A 22,792-nucleotide genomic window follows, 5' to 3' on the forward strand; every position below is an offset into this window, starting at 1 on the left:
TTTGGAGGGGTTATTGAGGAGTTTTGGGGGGATATTGGGGGATTTTGGGGGGTTATTGCAGAGTTATTGGGGGGTCTGGGGGGCGGTATTGGGGTGTTTGGGGGTTTATTGGCGTTTTTGGGGGTTTTGGGGGGGATTTTGGGGGCTTTGGGGGAGTTATTGGGGAAATTTGTGGGATATTGGGGAATTTGGGGGGTTATTGAGGAGTTTTTGGGGATTTTGGGGGGATATTGGGCGATTTAGGGGGATTTTGGTGGGGTTATTGCAGAGTTATGGGGGATTTTGGGGAGATTTTGGGGGCTTTGGGGGGTTATTGGGGATTTTGGGGGGTTACTCGGTGACTTGGGGTTATTGGGGGATTTTTGGGAGGATTATTGGGGAGTTATTGGGGGTTATTGAGAGAATTTGGGGGATATTGGGGGGTTTGGGGGGGTTATTGGGGAATTTTGGGGGGATATTGGGGAATTTGGGGGGTTATTAAGGGGTTTGGGGGGGTTATTGGGGAGTTTTGGGGGGATTTAGGGGGATTTTGGGGGGGTTTTTGGGGAGTTTTGGGGGATTTGGGGGTTATTGGGGAGTTACTGGGAGTTATTCAGGGGGTTATTGGGGGGTTTAGAGGGTTTTTTAGGGGCTTGAGGGTTTATTTTGGAATTTTAGGGGGGTTTATTGGAGGATTTGGGGGATTATTGGGGATTATTGAGGCCCTTGGGGGGGTTATTTGGGTGATTTTGGGGTTATTGGATGATTTTGGGGTTATTGGGGTGATTTTGGGGTTATTTATTTGGGTGGTTTTTGGGGTTATTGGGGTGATTTGGGGTTATTTATTTGGGTGTTTTTGGGGTTATTGGGGTGGTTTTGGGGTTATTTGGGTGATTTTGGGGTTATTGGGTGATTTGGGGTTATTGGATTATTTTGGGGTTATTTTTTTGGGGTTATTGGGGTGATTTGGGGTTATTTATTTGGGTGTTTTTGGGGTTATTGGGTGGTTTTTGGGGTTATTTATTTGGGGTTATTGGGGTGATTTTGGGGTTATTGGGGTGGTTTTGGGGTTATTTATTTGGGTGGTTTTGGGGTTATTTGGGGTGTTTTTTTGGGGTTATTTGGGTGATTTTGGGGCGCTCCCCCGCCCCCACTCACGTTTTTCTTGTCCTCCTGGCCCTTCTTGCGCTCCCTGTTGGCCATGATGACCCCGGTGCGCAGCGTCTCGAACACGGGTCGGAGCCGCTGCCTGCGGGCCGGGGGGTTTGGGGGGGTTTGGGGGATTTTGGGGGCACAGGGGGGATTTTGGGGGGTTTTGGGGGGGTTTTGGGGGTTCAGGGGGTTATGGGGGGATTTTGGGGGGTTATTGAGGGATTTGGGGGGTATTGGGTGGGCTCCGGAGGGGTTTGGGAGGGCTGAAGGGGGTTTGGGGGGGCTATGGGGGGCTCAGGGGGTTTGGGGGTGCTCAGGGGGGTTATAGGGGATTTTGGGGTTATTGGGGTGTTTGGGGGGGTATTGAGGGGTTTGGGGGGTTTATTGGGGGAGCTCGGGGGGGTCAGGAAACTCACGGGGGCTCAGGGGGGATTTCGGGGGCTCAGGGAGGGTCAGGGGGGATTTTGGGGGTTATTGAGGGATTTGGGGGGTTTGGGGGGGCTTGGGGGCTCAGGGGGGTCTGAGGGGCTCGGGGGGGATTTTGGGGATTTTGGGGTTATTGGAGAATATTGGGGGGTTATGGGGGGATTTTAGGGTTATTGGGGATTTTGAGAGGTTTATTGGCATGTTCGGGGGTTATTGAGGGATTTGGGGGGGTTTGGGGGGGCTTGGGGGGCTCAGGGGGGGTCTGAGGAGCTCGGGGGGGATTTTGGGGTTTTTTGGGGGGTTATTGGGGAATATTGGGGCATTGAGGAGCTTGGGGATTTTGGGGGTTATTGAGGGATTTGGGGGGTATTGGGGGCTCCAGAGGGGTTTGGGAGGGATGAAGGGGTTTGGGGGGTCAGGGGGGTTTGGGGGGGCTCAGGGGGGTTATGGGGGATTTTGGGGTTATTTGGGATTAGTGGGGGGTTTTGAAGGTTTATTGGGTGTTTGGGGGTTATTGAGGGTTTGGGGGGGTATTGGGGGCTCAGGGGGGGTCTGAGGGGCTCGGGGGGATTTTGGGGGGTTATTGAGGGATTTGGGGGGTATTGGGTGGGCTCCGGAGGGGTTTGGGAGGGATGAAGGGGGTTTGAGGGGGTTATGGGGGGCTCAGGGGGGTTATGGGGGGATTTTGGGGGTTATTGGGGAATATTGGGGGATTTGGGGGGTATTGGGGGGCTCCGGAGGGTTTGGGGGTGCTCAGGGGGTTATGGGGGGATTTTGGGGGTTATTGGGGATTATTGGGAGGTTTTGAGAGGTTTATTGGGGTGTTTGGGGGTTATTGAGGGATTTGGGGGGTATTGGGGGGGCTCGGGAGGGGTTTGGGAGGGCTGAAGGGGTTTGGGGGTGCTCGGGGGAGTTGGGGGGTGTCGGGGGTCCAGGGCGGTTATTGGAGAATATTGGGGGTTTGGGGGGTCAGGGGGTTTGGGGTGCTCAGGGGGGTTATGGGGGGATTTTGGGGGTTATTGGGGAATATTGGGGGGTTATTGGGTGTTTGGGGGTTATTGAGGGATTTGGGGGGTTACTGGGGGAGCTCGGGGGGGGTCAGGGAAACTCACGGGGGCTCGGGGGGGTCAGAGGGGATTTTGGGGGCTCAGGGGGGGTCAGAGGGGATTTTGGGGGGTTATTCAGGGATTTGGGGGGTATTGGGGGGCTCGGGAAGGGTTTGGGAGGGCTGAAGGGGGTTTGGGGGGGTTTTGGGGGCTCAGGGGGTTATGGGGGATTTTGGGGGTTATTGGGGTGTTTGGGTGTTATTGAGGGATTTGGGGGGGTATTGGGGGGCTCGGGGGTCTGAGGGGCTCGGGGGGGATTTTGGGGTTTTTGGGGGGCTCGTGTTGGGGGATTGAGGGGGCTCGGGGGGGGTTGTGACACCACCAGGGAGGTGACACAGTGACAGAGGTGACAATGGTGACAGGTGACACGGGCAACACAGGTGACACAGGTGACACAGATAACAAAGGTGACACAGTGGCACAGATGACAATGGTGACATGGGTGACAATGGTGACAATGGTGGCAGGTGACACACAGATCACAGGTGACACAGTGACACGGTGACAATGGTGACACACAGGTGACACAGGTGACACAGATAAAGGTGACACAGTGATACGGGTGACACGGGTGACAGATGACACACTGGTGACACAGGTGATGGATGACACAGTGACACAGTGAGACACAGGTGACAGGTGACACAGTGCCGCCGTGACAGGTGACACAGGTGACACAGTGACACAGTGACAGGTGACACAGGTGACACACAGGTGACACAGTGACACAGGTGACAATGGTGATGGGTGACACAGTGACACAGTGACAGGTGACACAGGGTGACAGGTGACACAGTGACACAGGTGACACACACAGGTGACACACAGTGACACAGTGACACAGTGACACAGGTGACACACAGGTGACACAGTGACACGGTGACGGTGACACAGGGTGACAGGTGACACAGGTGACACACAGGTGACACACAGGTGACACAGTGACACGGTGACACACAGTGACACACAGGTGCCAGCTCCGCGCACTCACCGAGCTCGCGGGCGCCCCCCAGCTGCCGCTCGCTGTACAGGGGGGAGCTGTAGGCGCGGCGGAACCCGGGCGGCTGCGGGGGGGGGGGGGCGAGTCAGGGACCCCCAAAGGCACCGGGGGAGTTCGGGGGGGCCCAAACGGGAACGGGGGCGCCCCCACGGGCAGGGCACGCCCAGGGGCGGCGGCACCGGCGCTGTGCCCACCGGGGTGCCCGGGGGTGCCCGGTTTGGGGGGGGTCACGGCCTTGGGCACCCTCAGAGCCACCTGGCAGAGCTGAGGGGACCCCAAAAGGGGATGGGGGGCCCTGCCAGAGACAGGAAATGCCCGAGGATGGTGGCACCTGCATTGTGCCCACGGTGACTGACGTTGGCACTGCCAGGAGTGCCCATTTTGGGGGCCAGGGATTGGCACTGCCAGGGGTGCCCATTTTGGGGGCCAGGGGTTGGCACTGCCAGGGGTGCCCATCGGGCCCAGGTTGGCACTGCCAGGGGTGCCCATCTGGACCGAGGTTGGCACTGCCAGGGGCGCCCATCGGGGCAGGGTTGGCACTGCCAGGGGTGCCCATCGGGACCAGGCTGGCACTGCCAGGGGTGCCCGTTCGGGGCCGGGTTGGCACTGCCAGGGGTGCCCAATCGGGGCCCAGGTTGGCACTGCCAGGGGTGCCCATTGCGGGTCCGGGGTTGGCACTGCCAGGGGTGCCCATCGGGACCAGCCTGACACTGCCAAGGGTGCCTGTTTGGGGCCCAGGTTGGCACTGCCAGGGGTGCCCATCGGGCCGAGGTTGGCACTGCCAGGGCTGCCCATCGGGGCAGGGTTGGCACTGCCAGGGGTGCCCATCGGGGCAGGGATGGCACTGCCAGGGGCGCCCATCGGGACCAGCCTGACACTGCCAGGGGTGCCCGTTTGGGGCTCAGGTTGGCACTGCCAGGGGTGCCCATTGGGGCATGGATGGCACTGCCAGGGGTGCCTGTTCGGGACCGAGGTTGGCACTGCCAGGGGTGCCCATCGGGGCAGGGTTGGCACTGCCAGGGGTGCCCGTTTGGGGCCCAGGTTGGCACTGCCAGGGGTGCCCATTGGAGCCGAGGTTGGCACTGCCAGGGGCGCCCATTGGAGCCGAGGTTGGCACTGCCAGGGGCGCCCATCGGGCCCAGGTTGGCACTGCCAGGGGCGCCCATCGGGGCAGGGTTGGCACTGCCAGGGGTGCCCATTGGAGCCGAGGTTGGCACTGCCAGGGGTGCCCAATCGGGGCAGGGATGGCACTGCCAGGGGTGCCCATCGGGGCAGGGTTGGCACTGCCAGGGGTGCCCATCGGGCAGGTTGGCACTGCCAGGGGTGCCCGTTCGGGCCCAGGTTGGCACTGCCAGGGGTGCCCATGGGGCCGAGGTTGGCACTGCCAGGGGTGCCCATGGGGGCAGGGTTGGCACTGCCAGGGGTGCCCGTTCGGGAGCGAGGTTGGCACTGCCAGGGGTGCCCATCGGGGCAGGGTTGGCACTGCCAGGGGTGCCCATTGGGGCCGAGGTTGGCACTGCCAGGGGCAGGGTTGGCACTGCCAGGGGTGCCCGTTCGGGACCGAGGTTGGCACTGCCAGGGGTGCCCGTTCGGGCCCAGGTTGGCACTGCCAGGGGCACGGTTGGCACTCACGATCTTGCCGAAGCAGCGCTGCATCTCCACGTAGCCCTGGCAGTGCTGGTGGATGTTGGTTTTGCAGTTCTTGCACCGCAGCCCGAACTTGTTGTTCACTGGGGGGGAGCACAGGGGAGGTGACAACGGCGACCCCGCGCTCGCGACAATGTCGCGACAGAGCCCCGCCCCCCCCGCGGCACTCACGGACGATCATGCGGGCGCAAACATCGCAGAATTTGGGTTTTTTGAAGAAATGGTCTTTGAATTTGTGCGGTTTGTCGTTGATCAGCTTCTCCGGCTCCGGCGGCGGCTCCGGCTCCTCCTCCTCCTCCTCGTCCTCCTCATCCTCGTAGATGTAGAAGAGGGGTCCCCCCGAGGGGCTCAGCAGTTCCCCGTTGGGCTGCGCCTCCTGCGCCGCCTCCTCTTTGGCTTTGCGCTGGAAAATTCCCTTCAGCTTCTGCAGCTGCTGGGCGGGACGGGGTGGAGGGTGAGTGGCGAAAAAAAACACAAAAAAAAGCCCAAAAAACAAAAAAAAAACCAAAAAAAACCTCCAAAAAACCCAAAAGCCTCGCCAAAAAACCTTAAAAAAAAACCCAAAAAAACCCCTTCAAAACGCAAAAAATAACAAAAAAAAAAAAAAGCCAAAAAATCCCCCAAAAAAAACCCCCAAAAGTCCCGCCAAAAAACCAAAAAAACTAAAAGAACCCCCAAAAAACCAAAGAATCCCCCAAAACCCAAAAACCCCCATAACACCCCAAAACCCCATAGAACCCCAAAAAACCAAAAAAAACCCCAAACCCCAAAAAACCCAAAAAACTTAAAAAAAACCCAAAAACCCAAAGAACCCCCCAAAAACCCAACCCCCCCTCCAAAAAAACACCCAAAAACCACAAAAAAACCCCCAAAACCCTAAAAAACAGAAAACCCAAAAAACCCATAACAGCCCAAAAACCCCATAAAACCCCAAAACCCAAAAACCCCAAGAGCCCGCCAAAAAACCCCAAAACCTAAAAGAACCCCCAAAAACCCCAAAGAATCCCCAAAAACCCAACTCCCCTCCCAAAAAACACCAAAAACCCACAAAAAACCGCCCAAAACCCTAAAAACCAAAATCCCAAAAAACCCCAAAGCACCCCAAAAACCCCATAGAACCCCAAAAAAACAAACAAAAAACCCCAAAACCCAAAAAAACCCCGCCAAAAAACCCCAAAACCTAAAAAAACCCCAAAAAACCCAAAGAATCCCCAAAAACCCAACCCCCCAAAAAAACACCCAAAAACCACAAAAAACACCCCAAAAACCCTAAAAAACCAAAAACCCAAAACCCCATAACACCCCAAAACCCCCATAAAACCCCAAAAAAACCAAAAAAAACCCCAAAACCCAAAAAACCCAAAAACCCCAAAAGCCCTGCCAAAAAAACCCAAAACCTAAAAGAAACCCCAAAAACCCAAAGAATCCCCAAAACCCCAACCCCCCCCAAAAATACCCAAAAACCACAAACCCCCCCCCAAAACCCTAAAAAACCAAAAACCCAAAAAAACCCAAAGCACCCCAAAACCCCATAAAACCCCAAAAAAACAAAAAAAAACCCCAAAAAACCCAAAAAATCCCAAAAGCCCCGCCAAAATACCCAAAAACCTAAAAGAAACCCCAAAAAACCCAAAGAACCCCCAAAAACCCACCCCCCCAAAAAACACCCAAAAACCACAAAAAACACCCCAAAACCCCTAAAAAACCAAAAACCCAAAAAACCCCAATAAAACCTCCAAAACGCAAAAAAAAGCCAAAAAAAACCCCAAAAAACCCCAAAACCCAAAAAACCCCAAAAGCCCCGCCAAAAAACCCAAAAACATAAAAGAACCCCCCAAAAAACCAAAGAACCCCCAAAAACCCAACCCCCTCCAAAAAAACACCCCAAAACCACAAAAAACACCCCAAAAACCCTAAAAAACCAAAAACCCAAAAAACCCCATAACACCCCAAAACCCCATAAAACAAAAAAACAAAAAAAACCCCCAAAACCCAAAAAACCCAAAACCCCCAAAACCTCAAAAAACCCCCAAAAAACCAAAACCCGCCAAAAAACCCCAACAACCCCTCCCCCCCAAAAAACCCCACAAAACCAAAAAAAACCCCCAAGAAAATCCCCTAAAACCCCAACAAAAACCCAAAAAAACCAAAAAAAAAACCCAGAAAAACCTCAGGAAAGAGCGCAAGGAAAAGCTGGGAAACCACAGAACCACATGGAACCAAACCCCAAAAAAACCCCAAAAAACCCCAAAAAAACTCCCCAAAAACCCCAAAAAATCTCAAAAACCCCATCCCACAGCCCAAACCCTGCCCATCCCACAGCCCCTGCCTTTGTATGAGGAGCTGAAATAATATATTATATTAAATAACATAATAATAAAATGATCACAGGGGTGTAAATGTAGAATTTTAGGATTTTTGGTGTGGGGACAAGATGGAGGAATCTGGACAGGTCCTGTCCTTCTCCTTCTTCTTCTTGTTCTCCATTTTCTGCAGGAATTTTGGCACTTTTGGGTTGGTTTAGAGTAGAAGCTCAGTGTCTAACACAGGTGATGGGTATTGGGAATTAATTGTAAATATGTTATATATAAGTAGTTTGTAGTATAAAAAGTGAAAATGGAGATTTTAGGATTTCTGGTTTGGGGTTTATGGGGACAAGATGGAGGAACTTGGGTGTGTCCTGTCTTTCTCCTTCTCCTTCTTCTTCCTTTTTTTTGTGTGAGGAGTTACAAGCCACAAGAGTTTGAGTAGAATGACAGTGAATTAATCACTGGGTGAAAATGTAGAATTTTGGGGTTTTTAGAATGGGGGTTCAGGAGGCAAAATGGAGGAATGTGGGCATGTCCTGTCCTTCTCCTTTTATTTCTTGGCCTCCATCTTCTGCTGTGATGGTGCCACTTTGGGTTGGTTTAGAGTGGAAGCTCAGTGTCTGACACAGGTGATGGGTATTGGGAATTAAGTGTAAATATGTTATATTTACATATATTACATATATGTATGTATTTATATATTTATATATGTATTTATATATGTATGTATATATGTATGTATTAATATATTTACATATTTACATATGTTATATGTTATATATATATATATGTAGTTTGTAGTATAAAAAGTGAAAATGGAGATTTTAGGATTTTTGGTGTGGGGTTTATGGGGACAAGATGGAGGAATGTGGGCATGCCCTGTCCTTCTTCTTCTTGTTCTCCATTTTCTGCAGGGATTTTGGCACTTTTGGGTTGGTTTAGAGTGGAAGCTCAGTGTCTGACACAGGTGATGGGTATTGGGAAGCAATTGTAAATGTGTTGTAAATGTGTTGTATGTAGTTTGTATGTTGAGGATTGCAATGCAAGGTGTTTTCAGTTACATCTGTATGGCAGATTGTCTTTGTCAAGTGGGCAGTTTGCTTTATCTCTCTTTGAGTGACCACATTCACACCTCCCTCTAGGGGGACATCTGATAACAGCTATTGGATGTCACTGCATTGTACATCAGCATCCTGGAGATGTGACAGAGGAGCAGCATTCCCGACTTGGAGATTGAGCCCAGGAGGAGAGCCAAACATTCCTACCTGGATACAATCCGAGATTTCAAATATTCCTACCTGGATACAATCTGAGATTTCAAACATCCCTACCCAGATACAATCTGAGATTTCACACATTCCTGCCTGGATACAATCTGAGATTTCAAACATTCCTACTGGATATAATCTGAGATTTCAAACATTCCTACCTGGATACAATCTGAGATTTCAAACATTCCTCCTATACGATCTGAGATTTCAAACATTCCTACCCGGATACAATCTGAGATTTCAAACATTTCTACCTGGATATAATCTGAGATTTCAAACATTCCTACCTGGATACAACCTGAGATTTAAATCATTCCTATCTGGATATAATCTGAGATTTCAAACATTCCTACCTGGATACAATCTGAGATTTCAAACATTCCTACCCAGATATATCAGTATTGTTTTAGTGTACTGCATTGTTTATTTTATCCTTTTATTTTCTTCCCTATCAGAGAACTGTTATTTTACTGCTCCTATATTTTTTGCCTGAGAGGCCCTTAATTTAAAATGTATAGCAATAAATATATTTATTTAATATATAAATAAGTACATTTATTTAATATATAAATAAATATAAATAAATATAAATAAATATAAATAAATATATAAAACATATAAAAATAAATATGAAAATAAATATTTATATATTTAAATATGTATATATTTATTTAATATATAAAGAATATTTAATGTATAAATTATAAATAAAATTATATATAAAATATATAAAATATATAAATAAATTTAATATAGAAATATATATAAATATTAAATAATATTTAATATATAAATATATAAATATATAAATATATAAATATATAAATATATAAATATATAAATATATAAATATATTTATTGCTATTGCAGGGGTGGGGAGGGGTCACATTCTCCATTTCAGGGGAGGCTCCTGCCTTCCTTAGCACACTCCTCTCTTTCCAAACCAAGACAAAATGCCAAGCTGGGCAATGCCCGCCCCATGCCCAGCTGGATCTGGGTCCCACCGTGCCCCCCACAGCCCACAGGAGGGTGATGGCAGAGAGGGGACATCGCCCACCCACCCAATGCCCCGTGGGCAGCGCTTACCCGGCTCTTGGCTTTGCCACCTGCGGCGGGCGAGGCCGGCGGCTCTGGCACCTCCTTCTCCGTCATGCTGCCAGGGGAGAGCAGGGATGGCGCTGGATGGGCAGTGCCACCCTGCTGGGTGGGCAGTGCCAGCCCTTCCCCTGGGACAGACAGCGTCCGTGTGTCCTGCGGCCCCAACGGGGCTGGTTCTGACAGGGGGAACCCTGCATTCACTGAAGGACAGACAGCGTCCGTGTGTCCTGCAGCCCCAGACAGGGCTGGTTCTGCCAGGTTCATTCCCACTGCCCATCCCACAGCCTCTGCCCTGGCCAGGGTTGGTTCTGCCAGGGGGAACCTTGAGTTCATTGCAGGACAGACAGCGTCCGTGTGTCCTGTGGCCTGGCCAGGGCTGGTTCTGCCAGGGGGAACCCTGGGTTCACTGAAGGACAGACAGCGTCCGTGTGTCCTGCAGCTCCTTGGTAGGATGAACCCCAGGTTCACAGCAGGACAGACAGCCTCCGTGTGTCCTGCAGACCCTGCCCGGGCTGGTTCTGCCTGGGTTCAATCCCACTGCCCATCCTGCAGCCCCTGCCCCTGCCAGGGCTGGTTCTGCCAGGATGAACCCCTGGTTCACAGCAGGACAGACAGCATCCATCTGTCCTGCTGGACAGAGCTGGTTCTGCCAGGACAAACCCGGGTTCACTCCCACTGCCCATCCTGCAGCTCCTGCCTGGGTTGGTTCTGCCAGGACAAACCCGGTTCACTGCAGGACAGACAGCGTCCGTCTGTCCTGCAGCCCTGGGCCTGTTCTGCCAGGGCAAACCCTGGGCTCATTGAAGGACAGACACCCCCTGCCCATCCCACATCCCCAACCAGGGCTGGTTCTGCCAGGACAAACCCGGGTTCATTCCCAGTGCCCATCCTGCAGCTCCTGCCCCAGCCAGGGCTGGTTCTGCCAGGGCAAACTCTGAGTTCACAGCAGGACAGACGCCCTCCGTCTGTCCTGCAGCCCCAGACAGGGCTGGTTCTGCCAGGGGAAATCCCTGGATCACTCCCACTGCCCATCCCACAGCCCCTGCCCCTGCCAGGGCTGGTTCTGCCAGGATGAACCCCTGGTTCACAGCAGGACAAACACCATCCATCTGTCCTGCTGGACAGAGCTGGTTCTGCCAGGACAAACCCGGGTTCACTCCCACTGCCCATCCTGCAGCTCCTGCCTGGGTTGGTTCTGCCAGGACAAACCCGGGTTCACAGCAGGACAAACACCCTCTGTCTGTCCTGCAGCCCCTCTCAGGCTGGTTCTGCATCCCTGAGCCCCAGGGCCGGGCTGGAGGACCTCCCTGCCCACCCCAGGTGCCCACCTTAGCCCGGGCATCTCCATCCCAAAGTGAAACCACCAACGGTGCCACCCTCGGCCCCTCAGTGAGCACAGGGGGCACTGAGGGCATCACCCGGCTGGCACCGGGCAGGAGCTGCTCCAGCATCCCCCAAACCAGCCCGGTGCCACCTGGGACAGCCGTGCCCGCAGCGCTGCCACCCAGAGCTCCCTGGTTTGGGTGATACCAACCCCAGGCAGGAAAACATCAGGAAAACCAGCTGGGAAAACCATCAGGAAAAACCAAACTGGAAAACCATCAGAAAAACGAGTTGGGAAATCCAGCTGGGAAAACCAGTCAGGAAATCATCAGGAAAACCAGCTGGGAAAACCAGATGGGAAAACCTTCTGGAACACAAGACAGGAAAACCAGTCGGGAAAACCAGGTGACAAAACCAGGTGAGAAAACAGCCAGGAAAACCAATAAGGAAAAGCAGCTGGGAAAGCAACAGGAAAAACAGTGAGGAAAACCAGTCAGAACAACCATCCAGGAAAACCAAAAACCAGCCAGGAAAACCAGTCAGGAAACCCAGCCAGGAAAACCAAAAACCTGTCAGGAAAATCAGGGAGGAAAACCAGCTGGGAAAAGCAGTCAGGAAAAGCATCAGGAAAAACCAAACAGGAAAACCATCAGGAAAACCTGTCAGGAAATCCATGCAGGAAAACCAGTCAGGAAAACCAGCTGGGAAAATGAAAAACCAGTCAGGAAAACTAGCTGGGAAAACCATAAGGAAAAACTAAACAGGAAATCCAGTCAGGAAAACCAACTGGGAAAACCATCAGGAAAACCAGGTGGGAAAGTCATCAGGAAAAGCCAAACAGGAAAACCAAAACCAGCCAGGAAAACTAGCTGGGAAAATCAGTCTGGAAAAACTAAACAGGAAAACCATCAGGAAAAGCAGTCGGGAAAATCATCAGGAAAAACCAAACAGGAAAACCAACTGGGAAAACCACCAGGACAATCAGGCAGGAAAACCATCAATAAAACCAGTCAGGAAAACAAAAAACCAGTCAGGAAAACCAGTCAAGAAACCAGCTGGGAAAACCATCAGGAAAAACCAGACAGGAGAACCAGGCAGGAAAACCAAAAACAAGCCAGGAACACCACTGAGGAAAACCAGTCAGGAAAACCAACAGGAAAACCAAAAACCAAACAGGAAAACCAGTCAGGAAAACAAAAAACCAGCCAGGAAAACTAGCTGGGAAAACCATCAGGAAAAATGAAACAGGAAAACCATCAATAAAACCAGCCGGGAAAACCATCAGGAAAAATGAAACAGGAAAACCAGTCGGGAAAACCAACTAGGAAAACCATCAATAAAACCAGCCAGGAAAACCAGTCAAGAAACCAGTCGGGAAAACCATCAGGAAAACCTGTCAGGAAATCCAGGCAGGAAAACCACCCGGGAAAACCAAAAACCAGCCAGGAAAACCAGCCCGGAAAACCATCGGGAAGCAGCAACGGGAACGGCGCTTGGGGCACAGCGGGATTGGGGCACCCCGAGACCCCGCAGCCCCGGCGGGTGCCCAGGGTGGGCACGGGGGCACACGGGGGGCACACAGGGGCACAGAGGGGCACAGAGGGGGCACAAGGGGGGCACTCACCCTGCGCTGAAGGAGCCCCAGGAGCCGGGGCCGGGGCCGGGGCCGCAGAGCGCTCGGGGCCGGGGCCGGAGGAGTGACAGGGCACAGGGGGACGACAGCTGAGCCGGGCCGGGGCTGACGCCGGGAAATTGGAACCCGGGCGGCAGCGGGCGGAGGAGGCTCCGGCTATTTGCGTTGGTGGTTGCTGGGCGTGCCAGGGGCCCCCCCAGGCCGGGAACCGGGCACGGACGGGGCTCAGGGATTTGGGCACAGAGAGGATCCAGGCTCAGGGATTTGGGCACACGGAGGGCTCCAGGAAAGGATCCAGGCTCAAGGATTTGGGCACATGAAGGGTTCCAGGAGCTGGGCACAGAGAGGATCCAGGCTCAGGGATTTGGGCACATGAAGGGTTCCAGGAGTTGGGCACAGAGAGGATCCAGGCTCAAGGATTTGGGCACACGAAGGGTTCCAGGAGTTGGGCACAGAAAGGATCCAGACTCAGGGATGTGGGCACTGGATGTTTGCAGGGCAGAGGGGCAGCAGTGGGGTCTGGTGTGGGGTGGATGCCTGGCACACCTGGCACCAAACCCTGCTGGCATGGCAGGAGCTGGGATCCCATAGCTCTGATATTTTCTGAAAAATTTTCTGAAAAATTCCTTTCCTTAGGATTTTTTCTCCTGAGAAGCTGGGAGGCCTCAGGAACAAAATGTAAACATTGATTATCTGCTGCTGTGGAATGCAACAGGTGCATCTGTGATTGTTCTTGTGTTGATTGTTTTTAATTAATGGCCAATCACAGCCCAGCTGTGTCAGACTCTGTCTGAGCCACAAAATGTTATCATTCTTCCTTTTCTATTTTTAGTCAGCTTTCTAATGAAATATTTTTTCCATTATTTTTGTATAGATTTAATGTAATATATATGTGTTATTATATACATATATATTATATCATATAATATATATATTATATGTACATTATATAATATATATATGTGCACATATATGTATACACACATATGTTATATATACATATATATATGTGTATATATATATAATATATAGTATATAATGTACATATATGTATATATTATATAGTATATAGTATATAGTATATATACACGTGTATATATATTATATACCACATATAAAATATATATAATATATAATGTGTATATAGTATATAAGTATATATATAGTATATAATGTACATATATGTATATATTATATGTACACATATATATACACATTATATATATACATATATAATATATATGTATATACTATATACTATATATTATATAGTATATATAATATATATACTATATAATATATATAGTATATAATGTACATATATGTGTACACAAATATATACGTTATATATATATATAACGTATATATATATATACACACATATATATGTGTGTATATATTCTATACTATTATATATAATATATAGTATTACTATATATTATATACAGTATATATTATAGTATAGTATATATTACAGCATATATTATAATATAGTATTTAATACTATATATATATAATATCTAGTATAATACTATATATAAAATCTATAGTATTATTGTATGTAATAATAAATCAAGCCTTCTGAAACACGGAGTCAGATCCTCATCTCTTCCCACTGCCACAGGATCCCACTGGTGCCAGGCTGGGGTGGCACCAGGGTGGTGGCACCAAGGAGCCATCCTGGGTTGGTGCCTCCCCTTTCCTGGCAGCTCTTACCTGTGCTCAGCAATTCTGGGGGCATCCTGCTGCTGCCAGGGGCTCTGGCTGTGCCACCCCAAATCCTGTCCCTGCCCCTGCCAGCTCCAGCAGGAATGTGATGGTTCCTGGCAGGGCTCATTCCTGCCCTGGAATTGCACATCTGGATGGGGCTGGCAGCTGGATGGGAGGCCATGAACATCTGTCAGCCTCAACCCAAATGCTCTGATCCCAGCCTGGGTCCCCACTTTGGAATCATCCCTGTCCCTGCCAGCTCCAGGTCAGCAGGAATGTGATGGTTCCTGGCAGGGCTCATTCCTGCCCTGGAATTGCACAGCTGGATATACATATATATTATATCATATAATATATATATTATATGTACATTATATAATATATATATATGTACACACACATATATGTTATATATACATATATAATATATATGTGTGTATATATATAATATATATAGTATATAATGTATATATAGTATATAGTATATAGTATATATACACGTGTATATATATTATATACCACATCTGTCAGGGAAATCCAGCCCCAATCCAAATGTTCTGATCCCCATTTTGGAATCATCCCCGTGTCCCCTCACCCCACTGAAGCAGCACAGAGCCCCCCAACCCTGACACAGAACAGGAATTTACATTCAAATGATGGACAATCTTCCTTTTTCTTTTTTTTTATTTAAAAACAACCCCCCCCAAATAAAATAAGACCAAAAAAAAAAAAAATTCACCCCCTCCCTCCCCTCCCAGCAAAATAATAATTTGATTAAATAAAATGTGCAGTGAACATACCAATCAACACCTGTATGTGAGGTCCAACACAGTGCTTAAACAAAAAACCATAGACACAGGGAGAAGGGGGGCGGGCATGGGCGTCACTCCAAAAAAAAAAAAAAATTAAAAAAAAAACCAAAAGAAAAACCAAAAAAAAAAAAATCAACTTCTCGTCTCTTAATTATGTTCATATAAATATATCAAGGAAGGAGGGCGAGAGGAAGGGAGGGCGGGAGCAGAGGATGCCCAGGGCAGTGCCCACCGCGGGGCTCTATTGGGAGCTCGCCCTCTCCAGCACCCGCAGGTCGTAGTTCTTTTTGGCCACGCGCAGTTTGAAGCGGCTCAGGGAGTTGTTGAGGCGCAGGGAGGCGTTCTGGGCAGCCAGGGGGCTGGGGAACACGGCCACGATGGTGTATAAGGCAGCGAGGTCACCGTGCCTGCCGTTCTCCGCAGTCCCGCCGCCGCTGGTGCTGCTGTTGTTGTCCCCGCCGCCTCCCCCGTCCCCGCGGCGCCCCTGAGTCTCTTTGAGCCACTGGATTTTGGCACCGGCCATGGCGAGCTGCGTGAAGAGCTTGTCGGCCTCTGTCCGTGTGATGCCCTCGGGCAGGTCGGTCACCTCCAGCACGCGGCCCAGCACTGCGGGGCACGGGCAGAGCGTCAGATCCGACCTTTCAAAACACCTCATCTATTATCTACAGCCACACAATCGATTCTTTTAATCCAGTTATTCTTTTAAGCCCTCCAAAGCACCCTTACCTGCTCCCTGGAATGCCCCATCCCAATCCCTTTCTGTGCCCATCATTCTGGTTTTCCTTCAGGAGATGTGGGCACAGGAACCCTGCCAGGCTGCCCCCAGCAGGAATTTATCCTTTAAAATCACCCAATCTATTCTTTTAAGCCAGAAATTTCCCCTCCAAAGCACCCTGGAATGCCCCATCCCAATCCTTTCCTGTGCCCACAATTCTGATTTTGCTTCAAGAGATGTGGGCACTCCCACAGCCACCTCTCCTGGGCACAGGAACCCTGCCAAGTTGCCCCCAACTGGAATTTTTTCTTTTAAACAATCCAATCTATTCTTTTAAGGCACCCAATTTATTCTTCTAAGCCAGAAATTTCCCCTCTAAATTACCCCTACCTGCTCCCTGGAATGCCCCATCCCCATCCCTTTCTGTGCCCATCATTCTGGTTTTCCTTCAGGAGATGTGGGCACAGGACCAGTGCCAAGCTGCCCCCAGCTGGAATTTATTCTTTTAAGCTACCCAATCTATTATTTTTAAGACAGACAATCGATTATTTTAATCCAGTTACTCTTTTAAGCCCTCCAAATCACCCTTACCTGCTCCCTGGAATGCCCCATCCCAATCCTTTCCTGTGCCCACAATTCTGATTTTGCTTCAAGAGATGTGGGCACTCCCACAGCCACCTCTCCTGGGCACAGGAACCCTGCCAAGTTGCCCCCAGCAGGAATTTATTATTTTAAACCACCCAATCTATTCTTTTAAGGCACCCAATTTATTCTTCTAAGCCAGAAATTTCCCCTCTAAATTACCCCTACCTGCTCCCTGGAATGCCCCATCCCAATCCTGTGCCCACAGTTCTGGTTTTGCTTCAGGAGATGTGGGCACAGGAGCAGTGCCAAGCTGCCCCCAGCAGGAACTTATTCTTTTAAATCACTCAATTTATTCTTTTAAGCCAGAAATTTCCCCTCCAAAGCACCCTGGAATGCCCCATCCCAATCCTCTCCTGTGCCCACAATGCTGGTTTTCCTTCAGGAGATGTGGGTACTCCCACTGCCACCTCTCCTGGGCACAGGAACCCTGCTAAGTTGCCCCCAACTGGAATTTATTCTTTTAAACCACCCAATCTACTCTTTTAAGGCACCCAATTTATTCTTCTAAGCCAGAAATTTCCCCTCCAAATTACCCCTACCTGCTCCCTGGAATGCCCCATCCCAATCCCTTTCTGTGCCCATAATTCTGGTTTTCCTTCAGGAGATGTGGGTACTCCCATTCTCCTGGGCACAGGAACACTGCCAGGCTGCCCCCAGCAGGAATTTATTATTTTAAACCACCCAATCTATTCTTTTAAGCCAGAAGCTTCCTGTCCAAAGCACACTGGAATGCCCCATCCCAATCCCTTTCTGTGCCCATAATTCTGGTTTTTCTTCAGGAGATGTGGGCACAGGAACACTGCCAAGCTGCTCCCAGCAGGAATTTATTCTTTTAAACCACCCAATTTATTATTTTAAGCCAGACAATCGATTATTTTAATCCAGTTACTCTTTTAAGCCCTCCAAATCACCCCTACCTGCTCCCTGGAATGCCCCAATCCACTCCATTGTGGGTGCCCACAATTCTGGTTTTGCTTCAGGAGGAGACGTGGGCACTCCCACAGCCACCTCTCCTGGGCACAGGAACCCTGCCAAGCTGCTCCCAGCAGGAATTTATTCTTTTAAACCACCCAATCTATTCTTTTAAGCCAGAAATTTCCCCTCCAAAGCACCCTGGAATGCCCCATCCCAATCCCCTCCTGTGCCCACAATGCTGATTTTGCTTCAGGAGGAGATGTGGGTGTTCCCACAGCCACCTGGGCACAGGAGCAGTGCCAAGCTGCCCCCAACTGGATTTTATCCTTTTAAGCCACCCAATCTACTCTTTTAAACCACCAGTCTATTCTTCTAAGCCATCCAATCTATTATTTTAATCCAGTTATTCTTTTCAGCCCTCCAAAACACCCTTACCTGCTCCCTGGAATGCCCCATTCCAATCCCTTCCTGTGCCCACAATTCTGGTTTTCCTTCAGGAGGGGATGTGGTTCCCAAATCCCTCTGCAGCCCCAGTCCCTGTCTTGTGGTACCCAAAGCCCTCTGCAGCTCCAGCTCCTGCCCTGTGGTTCTCAAATCTCTTTGCCATCTCCTGGTTTTGACCCCTGCCCTGTGGTTCCCAAATCCCTCTGCAGCTCCAGCCCCTTTCCTGTGGTTCCCAAATCCCTGTGCAGTTCCTGGCTCTGACCTCTGCCCTGTGGTACCCAAATCTCTTTGCAGCTCAGAGAGATCAACCCTTTCCTCTGGTTCCCAAATCCCTCTGCAGCTCCAGCCCCTTTCTCTGGTTCCCAAATCCCTCTGCAGTTCCTGGCTCCAGCCCTGTGGTTCCCAAATCCCTGTGCAGTTCCCAGCTCCAGCCCCTGTGGTTCCCAAATCTCTGTGCAGCTCAGTCCCTTTCTCTGGTTCCTAAATCCCTGTGCAGCTCCAGCCCCTGTGGTTCCCAAATCCCTGTGCAGTTCCTGGCTGCAGCCCTGGGCTCAGTTGAGGATTCTTTGCTAATATTAACGTGGCACGTGGGGACCCTGCCAGGGCCGGGGGGGAGGCAGCGCTTAAAGGGCCCCTGTGAGCAGCAGCTGCTGCTGGGGACACTGAGGGGACACCGGGGACAGGCCTGGGGACACTGAGGGGACACCAGGGACACTGAGGGGACACCGGGGACAGGGCTGTGACACTGAGGGGACACCAGGGACACTGAGGGGACACTGAGGGGACACCAGGGACACTGAGGGGACACTGAGGGGACACCGGGGACAGGGCTGTGACACTGAGGGGACACTGGGGACAGGCCTGGGGACACTGAGGGGACACCAGGGACACTGAGGGGACACCAGGGACAGGCCTGTGACACTGAGGGGACACTGGGGACAGGGCTGTGACACTGAGGGGACACCAGAGACACTGAGGGGACACTGAGGGGACACCGGGGACAGGGCTGTGACACTGAGGGGACACCAGGGACAGGCCTGTGACACTGAGGGGACACCAGGGACACTGAGGGGACACCGGGGACAGGGCTGTGACACTGAGGGGACACTGGGGACAGGCCTGGGGACACTGAGGGGACACCGGGGACAGGCCTGGGGACACTGAGGGGACACCAGAGACACTGAGGGGACACCACAGACAGGGCTGTGACACTGAGGGGACACCAGGGACACTGAGGGGACACCAGGGACAGGGCTGTGACACTGAGGGGACACTGAGGGGGCACCGGGGACAGGCCTGGGGATACTGAGGGGACACCAGGGACAAGTCTGTGACACTGAGGGGACACTGGGGACAGCCCTGGGGACACTGAGGGGACACCAGGGACACTGAGGGGACACCAGGGACACTGAGGTGACACCGGGGACACTGAGGGGACACCGGGGACACTGAGGGGACACCGGGGACAGGAGTGTGACACTGAGGGGACACCAGGGACAGGTCTGTGACACTGAGGGGACACTGGGGACAGGCCTGGGGACACTGAGGGGACACTGGGGACAGGTCTGTGACACTGAGGGGACACCGGGGACAGGAGTGTGACACTGAGGGGACACCAGAGACACTGAGGGGACACCAGGGACAGGTCTGTGACACTGAGGTGACACTGGGGACAGGGCTGTGACACTGAGGGGACACCAGAGACACTGAGGGGACACCGGGGACAGGCCTGGGGACACTGAGGTGACACTAGGGACAGGCCTGTGACACTGAGGGGACACTGGGGACAGGGCTGTGACACTGAGGTGACACTGGGGACAGGGCTGTGACACTGAGGGGACACTGAGGACAGCCCTGGGGACACTGAGGGGACACCAGGGACGAGTCTGTGACACTGAGGGGACACCAGGGACACTGAGGGGACACCGGGGACAGCCCTGGGGACACTGAGGGGACACCGGGGACAGGACTGTGACACTGAGGGGACACCGGGGACACTGAGGGGACACCGGGGACACTGAGGGGACACCAGGCACAGGCCTGAGGGCTCCAGAGGCTCCTGGCTCCAGCCCCTGTGGTTCCCAAATCCCTCTGCAGCCCCAGCCCCTTTGCTCTGGTCCCTCCCTTGCCCAGGACCACTGGAGACACCCTGGGCATGGACAGAAGGGATCACTGGAACCTTCAGCCCTCAGAGCCACCCTGGGGGATCCCAAATCTCCAAAAATTTGGGATTTGAAGGTGCAGAACCCACGGGAAAGGGAAGCAGGGGTGGGAAGAGTGACTTGGGAATGAGATCTCAGAGTGTGACACTCACTTTGTGCTGAGAAAGAGGAAGAAAATTCCAGCTCTGCCAGCTCCACCTGCTCCATCATTTCCACCCTCCAAAACCAGGACAGGGACTGGCAGGAACCCCAAAACCAGGACAGGGACTGGCAGGAACCCTCCAAAACCAGGACAGGGACTGGCAGGAACCCTCCAAAACCAGGACAGGGACTGGCAGGAACCCCAAAACCAGCACAGGGACTGACAGGAACCCTCCAAATCTCCAAAAGCAGCACAGGGACTGGGAGGAACCCCAAAACCTGCACAGGGACTGGCAGGAACCCTCCAAACCTCCAAAACCAGCACAGGGACTGGCAGGAACCCCAAAACCAGGACAGGGACTGACAGGAACCCCAAAACCAGGACAGGGAATGGCAGGAGCCCCAAAACCAGCACAGGGAATGGCAGGAACCCCAAAACCAGCTCAGGGACTGGCAGGAACCTCAAAACCACGACAGGGATTGGCAGGAACCCCAAAACCAGCCCAGGGAATGGCAGGAGCCCTCCAAAACCAGCCCAGGGCTCTGTGGGATGCTGGAAACGGCACCTGGAGTCTCCCACCCCCATTTTTGGGGACATCAGAGGACAAACAGAGGCTGGAGGTGTCACTTGCCTACGTCACTCGTGCCCAGGTCGGTGGACGCCGATTTCAGGGCCTGCCTCTTGCTCCTGTTGCCGTGCTTCATGCCAGCCTGGCCCTGCAAGGAGACAAATGTCCCCGTGTCACCTGGGGCACGTGGTGGCCTCAGGGAGGGGCAGGGCAGGGCAGGGCAGGGCAGGGCTGTACCTGGTGTCCCGTGTAGCTGGGCTGGTTGTGCAGCAGAGGAGGGGGACACAGCGACAGGTTGTACTGCAGAGGTTGGCCCAGCAGCGAGTACCGCCCGTCACCTGCACCAGGAGAAAGTTTTGGGGAATATCACAGCATTCCTGACATTGTGACATTTCCCGGATCCCAGGAAATCTCACAGCATTCCCATCCATCCTGGATCCCAGGAAATCTCACAGCATTCCCATCATTGTGACATTTCCTGGATCCCAGGAAATATCACAGCATTCCTGACATTGTGACATTTCCCAGATCCCAGGAAATCTCACAGCATTCCCATCATTGTGATATTTCCCAGATCTCAGGAAATCTCTCATTGTGATATTTCCCGGATCCCAGGAAATCTCACAGCATTCCCATCATTGTGATATTTCCCAGATCCCAGGAAATCTCACAGCATTCCTGACATTGTGATATTTCCTGGATCTCAGAAAATCTCACAGCATTCCCATCCATCCTGGATCCCAGGAAATCTCACAGCATTCCTGACATTGTGATATTTCCCAGATCCCAGGAAATCTCACAGCATTCCCATCATTGTGATATTTCCTGGATCTCAGGAAATCTCACAGCATTCCCATCATTGTGATATTTCCCAGATCCCAGGAAATCTCACAGCATTCCCGTCATTGTGATATTTCCCAGATCTCAGGAAATATCACAGCATTCCCATCCATCCTGGATCCCAGGAAATCTCACAGCATTCCTGACATTGTGATATTTCCCAGATCTCAGGAAATCTCACAGCATTCCTGACATTGTGATATTTCCCGGATCCCAGGAAATCTCACAGCATTCCCACCATTGTGATATTTCCCAGATCTCAGGAAATCTCTCATTGTGATATTTCCCAGATCCCAGGAAATCTCACAGCATTCCCACCATTGTGATATTTCCCAGATCCCAGGAAATCTCACAGCATTCCCATCATTGTGATATTTCCCGGATCCCAGGAAATCTCACAGCATTCCCATCCATCCTGGATCCCAGGAAATCTCACAGCATTCCCATCATTGTGATATTTCCCAGATCCCAGGAAATCTCACAGCATTCCTGACATTGTGACATTTCCCAGATCCCAGGAAATCTCACAGCATTCCTGACATTGTGATATTTCCCAGATCCCAGGAAATCTCACAGCATTCCTGACATTGTGATATTTCCCAGATCCCAGGAAATCTCACAGCATTCCCATCATTGTGATATTTCCTGGATCCCAGGAAATCTCACAGCATTCCTGACATTGTGATATTTCCCGGATCCCAGGAAATCTCACAGCATCCCCATCCATCCTGGATCCCAGGAAATCTCACAGCATTCCCACCATTGTGATATTTCCTGAATCCCAGGAAATCTCACAGCATTCCTGACATTGTGACATTTCCCAGATCCCAGGAAATCTCACAGCATTCCTGACATTGTGATATTTCCCGGATCCCAGGAAATCTCACAGCATTCC

At 51.4% G+C, this 22,792-nt stretch overlaps 2 protein-coding genes across 5 annotated transcripts in view; both read right to left on the reverse strand.

The window, feature by feature from the left end:
• The window catches only part of LOC135459033 (SH3 and cysteine-rich domain-containing protein 3-like), a 21,497-nt gene extending 8,444 nt beyond the window's left edge, over positions 1-13,053 (reverse strand). Inside the window, 6 exon segments of the mRNA XM_064734629.1 lie at positions 1,139-1,228; positions 3,651-3,727; positions 5,296-5,393; positions 5,482-5,743; positions 9,977-10,043; positions 12,936-13,053. Coding sequence (XP_064590699.1) covers positions 1,139-1,228; positions 3,651-3,727; positions 5,296-5,393; positions 5,482-5,743; positions 9,977-10,042 — 593 coding nt within the window. The 5' untranslated portion in view covers position 10,043; positions 12,936-13,053.
• A 2,391-nt stretch (positions 13,054-15,444) lies between these two features.
• R3HDM2 (R3H domain containing 2) overlaps positions 15,445-22,792 on the reverse strand; it is a 99,926-nt gene continuing 92,578 nt past the window's right edge. For all 4 annotated transcript variants that reach the window (XM_064734620.1, XM_064734621.1, XM_064734619.1 and 1 more), the window contains 3 exons: positions 21,295-21,395; positions 21,121-21,205; positions 15,445-16,072 (listed from right to left, as the gene is read on the reverse strand). In XM_064734620.1, coding sequence (XP_064590690.1) covers positions 15,708-16,072; positions 21,121-21,205; positions 21,295-21,395 — 551 coding nt within the window. In that variant the 3' untranslated portion in view covers positions 15,445-15,707. The remainder of the gene's footprint in view (positions 16,073-21,120; positions 21,206-21,294; positions 21,396-22,792) is intronic.

Source organism: Zonotrichia leucophrys, chromosome 29 (genome assembly GCF_028769735.1).
Source record: "Zonotrichia leucophrys gambelii isolate GWCS_2022_RI chromosome 29, RI_Zleu_2.0, whole genome shotgun sequence".
Taxonomy (NCBI): domain Eukaryota; kingdom Metazoa; phylum Chordata; class Aves; order Passeriformes; family Passerellidae; genus Zonotrichia; species Zonotrichia leucophrys.